This window comes from Poromitra crassiceps, assembly GCF_964638095.1.
Source record: "Poromitra crassiceps genome assembly, chromosome: 10".
NCBI classification, from domain to species: Eukaryota; Metazoa; Chordata; class Actinopteri; order Beryciformes; family Melamphaidae; genus Poromitra; species Poromitra crassiceps.
The window spans coordinates 19373488-19385391 of NC_139631.1; the positions used below are offsets into that span (position 1 = coordinate 19373488).

Sequence of the window (11904 nt, forward strand, 5' to 3'; positions counted from 1 at the left end):
GTGGCAGTTTCCCATATCAACTCGATAGTGAAACTACTTTTGCTATCAAGCTATCATGGTGTCTTGTCCAGTTGGATTTTGTAACGGTCTATGAGTAGAGATTACTTTCACTTTTACCCATACATGAATGATATTGCATTGTTGTGTCATCCGTTTTACCTTGACTCATATTTAAAATCCTATACCCCTAGTATATAGTATAGTATAGTATAGTATATACAGTATAGTATAGCTCAGGTGATGAAACTTCGGATGGGAAACTTAATTCCCACAGGCAAAAAAAAGCACTTTGGGAGCCTCTATGGGAAATTAAATGGCGGATGAAAGCATGCCTAACCCGGAAGTGGGTGTAACTTTGGTTCTCTATTGAATGTGTGCTTGAGGCGTGGTCTTCTTATTCCCAAACTTTAGTTTAATTAATTCTGTGTTATAAAATAATACATTTACATTTTAAGTTAATTTTTTGTGTGGGGGAAAGAAAACAAAAGAAAACAAGGGCATCATGTCCACCGTCATTTTTATTTATTCATATCACCCTCAGTATTTGGGTAAGAATGCAAAAAGTTGCTTACAGTACATTTCTAATATAGAATGAAGAATTAAGTTTGAAGTTAACACCTATAACTTTGACCTACCCTCTCTTCCCTAGTGATTCACTCATACGCCTACTACACGATCACGTCTTCTCCTCTGGACCTTCTTTACCTCTGCACAGTGTGGTGTGATCAAACAGGAGACAATTCCAGTGAGCATTTTTACAAAGACGTTTAAAACAGTTTTTTCACCTACTCAGACGTTGATTGAATCTTCACATTTCTAGACCATATTTCACCAGGATCTTGGTTACCACAACGGGGATATTCTTGAGGGCCCTGGCACTGGAACATCTAAATGGAATGGAACCATCATTAATGGTATTGATTACACCTGCTTTACTTCCTGCTTACCACCTCAAAACAGTTGCTGTGAAATTAGTCCATTATGTGTGTCGCCCCAGATTAGAGTAGGCCTAGATAGAACGGCCCACCGGGAAGTCTCCTGGTAGTCCCGATGGCCAGTCCATCCCTGAATATATTGCAATGCATAGGCTATTCAAAATTATGGTTGTTAGAAACATCACAAACTGCGCATCCAGTTAAGAGGATGGATAATCTGGCCCACACCTGTCGGTACAAGATGACTTTCGAGAAATGCCTTCACATTGATCAATATTTTCTCTCTTTCAAGCTACAAATAAGAAAATATCAATATATATTATCATTATTATCAGGGGCGGACTGGGATCATAATTCAGGCCGGGCATTAGATACCAAGCAGGCCAGGCCGATACGGGCCGACGCGTAAAAATTTGGGCCGTTTGAAGCCCAATTTGGGCCGTTTGAAGCCCAATTTGGGCCGTTTGAAGCCAGATTTGGGCCGTTTGAAGCCCAATTTGGGTCGTTTGATGCCAGATTTGGGCCGTTTGAAGCCCAATTTGGGCCATTTGAAACCCAATTTGGGCCGAGTCCAATTTTACGAGATGCACCCACTTTAACCCTGAATAAAGTAATAAAACCACTAGTAAACCAGTAGGCGGCGCCTGGCCTGCTGTTCAGTGAGTGGCCTGACTCCTGGCCTGAAAATTTGCAGGCCAGGCCAGGCCAGGCCACCAGGCATTTGCCCGACATGCCCGATTATGCAGTCCGCGCCTGATTATTATCGAGCAATAGACTCTATGGTAAAGTGTAGAATGAAGGAGAGAATACTGGATGAAACAACAAAATAATAATAATAATAATGATGATGACAACGACGACAACAACAACAACAACAACAACAATAGAACATTGTAAAAATAAAGAATAGAAAAACATTAATATAATGTACTTTTAAATAGTGATATAGTTCATCTTAAAGGAACACTCTGCCCATTTTCAACCAGCTTTGTATCATTAGAACATCAGAAGTATATCAGAAAACTGTAAACTGTTTTGAAGTCTGCCATTTAATTTGACAGTTATTGAGTGTTAAAGTGTGGAACAGTGACATCACTGGTCCACACTAACTCAAATGAATAACTCATTAACTCAAATCAACTGTCAAACTAGATGAATGATTTTTTTTTTTTTTTTTTACCTTTATTTATACAGGGGGAGTCTCACTGAGAGCAATGCTCTCTTTTTCAGGAGTGCCCTGTTCACATTCACACACCCATTCATACCTGGAAGCTGACCAGTACAACCACAGTCTGATCTGCTGGCCACTGATCAGCTCCACTGGAGCAGTTGGGGTTAAGGGCCTTGCTCAAGGGCACCTCAGTGGTGGTAATGAGGGAGGGGCAAGCGCTGCCTTTTCACTTTCCCCACCCAGATTTATCCTGCCGGTCCCGGGGATTGAACCGACGACCTTCCGGTCACAAGCTCGCTTCTCTAACCATTGGGCCACCACTGCCCAAATGATGAATAGTTTGACAGTTATTGAGAGTTGATTTGTGTTAATGAGTTATTAATTTGAGTTAGTGTGGACCAGTGATGTCACTGGTCCACACTTTAACACTCAATAACTGTCAAATTAAATGACAGACTTCAAAACCGTTTACAGTTTTCTGATATACTACTGATGTTCTAATGATACAAAGCTGGTTGAAAATGGGTGGAGTGTTCCTTTAACGTTTCCCCTAAATCCAAGAGTTCAAATGAGTTTTTCCTCATAAATCGTTTTAGTCGAGAGTCAAAAACAGTCAAAGAGAAATCACAACATATTTTCTGCAGAAGAATCACTTCTATTTGCCACTTTCCTCTCCAACTGATTCTAGGGTCTTCTCAAGTATCAGCTTAGTGGAGAGCTCAGCATCTGGCACCTTAACATCTAGAAAACAGAAAGGAAGTGTATGGCACTGTGTTACCAAGGGTATTTTATTGTTGCATCACTTGCATCACGCTGCTCGAGATGAAAAATATCCCAGCCTCCCACTCTCTCCATCTTTGAAAATGACAGTTTTCCCACCCAGAAAAGGAGACTTGCCTCTCTTTAGGATACGATAGATAACCCACGACGGAGGAGCCAGAGATAACAGCTTCAGCAGCTTCAGCAGCTCCAGCGTGATAGGCCTACTCACGTCACCAGAGAACGCTACAGGAGAGGGAAGACAATATGCATTACACAGCAACAGAGACACATGACTGAGTGATGTGTAGTTCTGTTTTTTTTGTCTATAGAATAAGGAAGATCACCAAGGTGTATACGAATTAGATCAGATATCCTACTTTGAGATTCTCTGTGGAAGTGTTCCAATCATAATATTCTACGAGCAGAAATCACATAGTGATGAAGAAGTGAGGGAAAAACAGTTGACTAATCTAGTAGGCATAATCAAAGGTGTACGCATTACATTGCTCATATTGTTATTTTTCTTCCTATATGGGGTTCTCTAAATAGAGCTCCCTCTCAAATCTGCCAAATTTCCTGCAGTGATTGTAAATGCAAGTCAGAATTAAAATAAACACACAGTCCATCCTCTCTGTCCCAGCAGTTCACCTTAAGGGAGCGCAACATCCACACGACAGAAAGAGATCATTAAGACATTGGCAGCAACACGAGGCACACTGAGGCCCACAGCCTGCAGTACCTACCTGCTCTGACTTGGAGAGTTGTAAGTTGACTTGAAAAGGAGACATTCTCCCCAGTCACACTGTCAGGCCGGAGGACAACTGCAGCAATACTAAGGAAGTACTCAGTGCCTGGGGTTAGGCTGGAGATGTTCACAGTGCTGGACGTGGAGCCATCGGTGTAATGGTGGAGGAACCATTCACACGCGGTGCTGCTACATCTTGTCACGTTGTAACTGTGTGGGATCATCTGCATGAAGGCCGACACATCCCATTTAAGTATGATGTGATCGGTCCCCACTGAGTCCACCTTCACTTCCTGTGGGGGAACTGGACCTGTGAGGCGAAAGGAAAGTCAGTCTTTGAAGCTACAAAGAAAATGTCTCTCATGGAGCTGTATGCAGTAAAAAACAATCAGGCTCATGAAGATGATTGCTTTGAGAGTGTAGGTAGAAGTAAAAAATGAATTGTCTAAGAAGGTGGATTTATTTCCTAATGCAGAATACTGTGACACAGGGAACTCTCTTGGCTTTATTGCTAGTTTCTACTCCAACAAGCAGCTTTCTGAATCATTGTCTGCCGCCTACATTCTATGCAGGCTACAGTGGCCCAGTGAGGTCCTACAAAATTAGTTTAAATGAATTCAATATTAATATTCTTATGTTATATATTAATCATTTGCACACTTAATTAAACACTTAACAGTCAAACACTCCATCCATGTAACAGACAGGAAGGAAAAGGCATATTTGCTGTGCTGAATCACATGAACAGCCACACTCTACCAGTGAAGAAGTCATAATTACTCACCCTGACAGAGAAAGTAATTGGTCTCGCCACAGAAGCGACCCAGCAGCTTCTCGTCGTTTTCCAGCATGGCCTCCAAACCTGCACAGCGGACTCCATAATTGACCCGATACCAGTGGTCATACCTCAGCTCTTCCTCATCCACCCACTTCCAGCCGCTGTGGGCACTGTGCCGCTGCAGGCCGAGCCAAAAGCTGACCTTTTGACCCGCGGTGGCGTTCAGGAGACTGAAGTACTGCTCCTCTGTGCTCAGGACAGCCAGATCCACATAATGCCTCTGACAAAACGCCCGGGCCTGGTACCAGGGCAGAGCTCTCTGGACCAGGAAGTACCGTGACATGATCTCCTCCACCATCGCTAACCCATGGCACACCACTGAGTCGGGGACACAGAAACAGCAACAACAACAACAGGAGAGGAGTTAGAAATGGCTCAAATACACTGTGATATATTTTTTCCCCCAACAACTCACTTATAATAAGTGCAGTATGGTGCAATCCAGTTGCATTTCCTCTGGTTCCAATTCCGCTGCTGGCTGCTGCACACCTCATCCTCATTTTGAGACTGGCAATATCTCTAACTTTATCTCTAACTTTCTTCTGTATTGTTATCACTTGGACAGGTTAAGTAATCGCTGAGTATCATAGTGTTACAAGTTTGGCTAGTTGCTAGTCATGCCTCTTAGGTGGCATGCTTTTATGGGCATATGTTTCCTTGTGAAACCTGTTCTTCTACTTCTTTCAGATCAATCACAGGAAAAAAAACATTTGCAAACTCGAGCAACAATCTCTGAACAATCTTAGATTTAAAGATACCATTATAATTGATATAGCGCTTATATCATAATGTCAGATATTGGTCCTGGTTTTGTCTATATGCAATAATTTTATGTGGCAGATCATGATGGTAGAAGTTACCCAGAACAGCCAGTTGCTGCAGAATCTGCGTCTCACAGGAAAACATAAAATCCATGTCAAGTCTGGGAGGCAGGAGATGCTTTCTTGTTTTCTTTTCCACCCTGCCCTAACACAGCTGACCACTCCTATGTCCACCACGTCCTACTCCTAACACAGCTGATCACTCCTATGTCCACCACGTCCTACTCCTAACACAGCTGATCACTCCTATGTCCACCACGTCCTACTCCTAACACAGCTGATCACTCCTATGTCCACCACGTCCTACTCTTAACACAGCTGATCACTCCTATGTCCACCACGTCCTAACACGGCTGACCACTCCTATGTCCACCACGTCCTAACACAGCTGACCACTCCTATGTCCACCACGTCCTAACACAGCTGACCACTCCTATGTCAACCCTGCCCTAACACAGGTGACCACTCCTATGTCCACCCCGTCCTACTCCTAACACAGCTGATCACTCCTATGTCCCAAATCCTATTGACCCGACTCCCTCAAATTCTTTTTCGTATTTAAGCTAAGGGAAATGGGAGTGGCCTCATCCTCGGCTCACCTGCTGCAGAGTGTTCTCGACCAGTAATCTTCAATCACGCCATCACGAGAGTTGTCTCGTCTTACGAATGACGTAAGACGAGACAACTCTCATTAATACTCCTCTAAACATTTGCTTCTCATTCCCTGGGGCAGTGAGAAAAGGAGCAAATATTGATGGTTAAGACTGAATGACATCAGTCTAATCTCAATATGGCTTCAGACGGCCAAAATCTATCACCGGCGACCGGAGCTACACCCCGGCCTGCCCTGTCTGGGTGCAACCCCCCCCCCCCCATCCCCCCCAGTATAAAAATCAAACTCCACCCATGGGGTTTAGTGGACAAAAGACTAGAATTTAGATTTTTTTAATCTATCCAGTCACTAGATATATAGATAGATCAAGAAAAATTATAAAACTTTGTTTTTATTGTTATATAGTAGCCTATATGGCTGAACAAAATTGTATTCCTCATGGATCAAGGTGCTAACACAAAAAATAACAGTCATGAATGTCATACACTGAAAAAAGGACAATTACAAAAGAACAACGAAACTGCTGCATGGTGTGACTGCTGTGTACACAACACCAAGAAGTGTTTAGCCAACACCACGGGGAAGGAGCTTTTATAAGAGAAGCAAAAATACAATATGGTAACTCCACCCTCTGCTCTATTTTAAGAACCAACCAGACCATCGCAAGTGCCAAGTTCATTGCATTTAACCCTTTGACGGGTTTCTAGTTGTATTAGAAATGCAGGAAAAGTCTGTAACTCTAAGTCCAAAAACATAATAGGAAGCAATTCAACAATTTTACATTTTGGATTAGGCTATATCAAACTATAGAGAAGATTTTATGTTAATTCTCGTGTTATTTAGGGTGATCGAGTGCTTATGTAGAAACCTGGCTTGGATGTGACAAAGGAGTGGTGAGCACATAATGGTGCATTCCATTTCTACACATCTGTTCTAAGAGAGTAGTGAGATCAGGTAGGTTATTGGGGATCTAATTTCTGCACATCCCAACACAGGCATGTGAGGGTGTTAGGCCCGTGGCACCTCCATGAGGCCCATGGCACCTTCAGGAGGCTCAAGTCAACACTAAAGTTCTAGCACCCAAGAAGCGCTGCCTGCCACCACCTACACGGTCTCAAAATGGATCAGATCTACACTCACCTACTGTATGATTCACCTACACTAGGCTATACTAACATTTCAACTGCACTTACTCACCCAAAAATTTGCACCCACTAATATCAGAAACAACAGGGTGATATTCACAAAGTGCAAACGATGACCCATCAGGCACTAATGTTTTGTTGTTTGTTTGTTTGTTTTTTGAAAGCTTACTTGAAACCGGCCTAGTTTAGTTGCTGAAGGAGCTTTTTTGTGTGCCTTTTATGTGTTTGTGTGTGTGTGCCATAGATCAGGGGTTTTCAAAGTCTGAGACTATGGGCCTCCCCTCAGACAAGCTTTGGCATTTATTTGTTTCTGACTCTGGGAAAGTGGGAAAAACTGTCAAATGCCCCAAAACTGCCAAATTAAACACATTAAGGCTATTCCTTTTATTAACTTATATAATAACTAATCATGTCATATTTTTTCACTTCCATTCACTGAGCCTCCCCTGAAACTTTCCCCCCCCCCCATCCAGGGAGGCCTGCCTCCCACTTTGAAAACCCCTGCCATAGATAGAAGTAAATTGATCCAGAATCTGAAAACCCCGAAATGATGACAACACTGTGTCTGCAAAAAAGACTGGCAGCCATCAAACACCAATAGAAAGTAGGCTTAAGCAGATCTTTTAGTGTCAGATGGTTTTGAATCTGCACACGCATCTTCGCCTCCCAACCAGCAGCAAATGCTGCAGGGTGGTCTTCAAATGTCAAATGGCTGTGGTGACAAAGCCTAAACCCTCACAATGCTGAGTCATCACTCTGTGTGCATGTTACCCGTGAGAACATGTCAAATTAGAGGGGGAAACTGTGGCTTGCTTTTCTTTCAACACAAGACCTCGCCATATGGGTGCTCTTCCAGTAAATGATCACTTGAGTACCATGTGGTCAAGTTCTTGCATCTCGCAGGAAGTCTAGGCAGGGTTTTGCTCTGTATGTTCATGTTATGTTATGTGGTCTCACTACCTCAAATGTATTTACTTGAAATCATTTACCATTTAGGTCCTAAATTGCTAATTATTTCAAGTCATAGACATTTGGGCTCGTTTGCTCACATGGGAAGTGCACTTGAAAAAGAGAAGATGTGCTCCATTCACAAGACAATCAATGATGTCCTCAGACATTAACTGAATATTAAAAGTGCCATGGGTAAGAAGATTGGCCCTAATGACAGATGGACAGGAGTTCCTTCCGTTCTAATGGCGAGTGTCTGTAACAGGGACAAATCTAGGTACTGTCACAGGATGTTTGGAGGATTGTAACCAATGATTACGAGGGACACGCCCCCACTTTGGATGAGTAACAATGGGTGGAAAGAATGTTCCGTTATCACCGCTTCAACTCATCTAGTTCTGTTTTTGTGGTCTATAACAACAATGCATGATCATAAGTGTTTTTATTCCATAGAAAATAGTCAATTTTAAACATGCTCTACCTACCAAACCGTTGAGTTGGAAAATTCTACCATGAAGTGACAACTCAACCGTTTCATAGAGCAGTTCATTTTTTTTTTTTTTTTTACCCTTATAAGACGGTTTTTTGTTGCATCAAGTGACATAATTCTGTTTAGTAACATGTTAGATTATATGTGTCAAAAAAACTAAGCTTACCTTTGACAATTCAACCAAAAATAGTCCACGTCAGGAGTGATTATCTCTTTCCAATTTCCTGGTAGCAGACTGACTGAAAAGGCTTACTGTTAAAAAGCTGAGTGTCCTCTAGTGGATTTTTTTTTAGCATAGCATACCTTAACCGAGTAGTATGGCTCAATAAGGATGAGTTAAGTTCATCACATTTTTCAATAAGAAATATTGACTCAAAATGTGCTCTACCAAACGGTTGAGCAGACTATTATTTAAATAATATTTGAACAATCTGGTGTGCCACCACACAGATACCATTTCCCCCACTTCACTCACCACTTTCCACACTTTCTGTAACAGGCCTCTCCAGGGCTGGACTGGGACCAAAAAAGCTACCTGCCATGTGTCAGACAGGCCCACAATTTCGAATCGGCCCAATTTTTCGAGCTCGCGCTCGCTTCGCTCGCACTCGCATGGGTTGGGGATTTACCTATAAAGCCACATGTTATGACCCGGTCTAGGGGTTTTAGGTGTAATCATGGGTCGCGGAACCGCCTGGGCCACACGGGCCCGGGCCTGGGTACATTTCAGTTCCCAAAAAAAAAAAAAAATTCAAATACATAATACATACTTTTTCACCAACCTGACCGGCCCACTAGCGAGTGGCCCACCGGCCATTGCACCGGTAGAATTACATTGCAGTCCAGCCCTGGGCCTCTCAGAAAGGGACATCCTCTCAAGCAACCGACAGTGTTGGGCAAGTTTCTCGGGAAATGTAATGCAATGTTACTTAGGCAGACAGGAAAGATGTGGAGAGGGAATGAACATGTAGCAAATAACCTAGGGTCAGATTCAAACCCACGTCGGCCCGCACGAAGGACCAAGCCTCCGTCATAGGCGTGCTACCAGGTGAACCACCACGACGGACAATTAGATACTTATTACTGATTACTTAATTAACTTAAATATGACTAGAATTAGTTATGCTACTCATTACTTTACTATTACATTTGCTACGCCCCCTTCCGAAAAAGTGACGTACTGTAATAACCTGTTTATCCCTTAGCTGGCTCCTTTGACTGAATCTACTTTATTGGAACAATAATTAACCTTAAGAGGAGTCAACAATCAGCCAAACTGCATACTTCATTTTAGCGCTGTGCCAGCACTGGAGAAAGCGAAAGAAGAACGATCGGCACACCAAGAGAGCTCCCGTCTGTTTTTTTTTTATTTGCAACACAGCGTGACGTTTCGGGCCACACCGGCCCTTCCTCGGACGCTTTCTAAAGAAAGCAACGTAATATAATTACAGTTTTGGAAATTGTAATCCCTTACATTAGTAGTTACTGGTAATGTAATAAAAATAATAGTCCAGAAGCCATCCTCTGGGCTCAGTGTGAGGTTTTCCTTCCTGTAGTGTAGATCGACCCTCTGGGCCACTAAATGCTAGCCAGTCTTCCCTTTAACCTGAACCTCTTAGTAAAACCTTCCTGAAGAGAAGCTCTGCTTTCCAAAGACAGAAAATCTCTCTGGCTTAATTGGCTGGGAGATTCTTCCATACATCACTATCTTTTACCAGTTTCCCATCATCAGACAAGCTGAGATAGGGATTTGTTGAATTGCTGTATCCAGAGCAGAGATGGCAAAAGTAAGCACATTCTTTACTTATGTAGAAGTACAGTTACGTGTGTAAAAAAGACGAAAGACGGAAAAAAGTAGAAGCACTGATTCAACTTATTTACTCAAGTAAAAGTAACAAAGCAGGCTCTGAAATGTAATCGTATAAAAGTAAAATGCATTTCTACTGGCTGTTTATGTGCAAAGCTAACTGAAACTCAAGTCATGTTATATCATTTGAAGACTATTAAACATAAAAGCGCCCCTATACAAACATATGGGTGACACGGTTTTTCCACAAAAATAGGTGTATAATGTGTGAAAGCTGGGAGAGTGTGAGACGAGAGAGACAGAGAAACATTACATTGTTTTTGTCTGTTGTTCATTAAAACTAAAGTAACAAGCCTGTTTTGAAATGTAAGGAAAAAGTACAGATATGTGTTAAAATGTAGGCCAGGAGTAAAAGTAAAAAGCTGCCAGCAAAAATAGTAAAGTACTTGAAAATCTTACGAAGTATTTGTACTTCGTTACTTCCTATCTCTGGATAGGGATTTGCTGTATCAGGATCCAGAGTAGATGTTAAATAAAAACAAAGTTGTGATGACAAACTATTAGGAAATCTATTGACATTTTCATCGACAAATAAAAACTAGAGTAAAATGTTAGGGAGGGATGAATCGGGAAGAGATCTGATCAGAAGAGACGAAGTTAAACAGTTAAATCTGTGTCTGTACTGCACATTCAAACCTTAATACCATTCCAGAATAACAGAGTAATAGATCTTTCCAATGAGTTTGCAAATTCTAAAGAAACAATATATGGTTTTCTGAGATTAGGGTAAAATACTCTGACTTTTAGACGACTAAAGCTTGACTAAATAAAAACAGGATGAGGTTGACTAAATATAAAAAGTAACAAGAACAATTTGACAGTCACATCCGCTGTATACTGCTGGACCCTCTTCAGCTCAGCAAGCTTGTTCCTCTCTACTTCTGTAGCCTCTCAGAACTGAGCAGCCACCATCTCTTCTTCTTAGTTAGCCTCTCTGAACTGAGCAGCCATCATCTCTCTGAACTGAGCAGCCATCACCTCTCTGAACTGAGCAGCCATCACCTCTTCTTTTTCTTCAGCCTCTCTGAACTGAGCAGCCACCATCTCTTCTTCTTCAGCCTTTCTGAACTGAGCGGCGATCAGCTCTTCTTCTTCTTCAGCCTCTCTGAGCTGAGCAGCCATCATCTCTTCTTCTTTAGCCTCTCTGAACTGAGCAGCCACCATCTCTCTGAACTGAGCAGTCATCATCTCTTCTTCTCCTCCTTCTTCAGCCTCTCTGAACTGAGCATCCATCATTTCTTCTTCTGCTGCTTCTCCAGCCTCTCTGAGCTGAGCAGCCAACATCTCTTCTTCTTCAGCCTCTCTGAACTGAGCAGCCATCATTTCTTCTTCTGCTTCTCTAGCCTCTCTGAGCTGAGCAGCCAACATCTCTTCTTCTTTAGCCTCTCTGAACTGAGCAGCCATCATCTCTCTGAACTGAGCAGTCATCTCTTCTTCTCCTTCTTCAGCCTCTCTGAACTGAGCAGCCATCATTTCTTCTTCTGCTTCTCTAGCCTCTCTGAGCTGAGCAGCCAACATCTCTTCTTCTTTAGCCTCTCTGAACTGAGCAGCCATCATCTCTCTGAACTG

At 42.4% G+C, this 11904-nt stretch overlaps 2 protein-coding genes across 4 annotated transcripts in view; both read right to left on the bottom strand.

Moving 5' to 3' along the window:
* Positions 1-2843, bottom strand: part of LOC310783845 (granzyme A-like) — a 5398-nt gene extending 2555 nt beyond the window's left edge. For 2 of the 3 annotated variants that reach the window (XM_083644746.1, XM_083644748.1), the window contains exon 1: positions 786-2843. The gene's annotated coding sequence lies outside the window, so the exon portion shown is untranslated. The remainder of the gene's footprint in view (positions 1-785) is intronic. The other variant, XM_083644747.1, reaches the window with a different exon arrangement.
* LOC310784293 (uncharacterized protein) lies at positions 2762-5791 on the bottom strand (the record flags this gene model as incomplete). Its single annotated transcript, XM_083645309.1, has 5 exons — positions 5312-5791; positions 4398-4769; positions 3612-3923; positions 3004-3111; positions 2762-2847 (listed from the first exon to the last, which is right to left on the bottom strand). The coding sequence occupies exons 1-5, from the start codon at positions 5364-5366 to the stop codon at positions 2762-2764; spliced, it is 933 nt and encodes a 310-aa protein (XP_083501435.1). The 5' UTR covers positions 5367-5791.
* Between the last annotated feature and the right edge of the window lie 6113 nt (positions 5792-11904).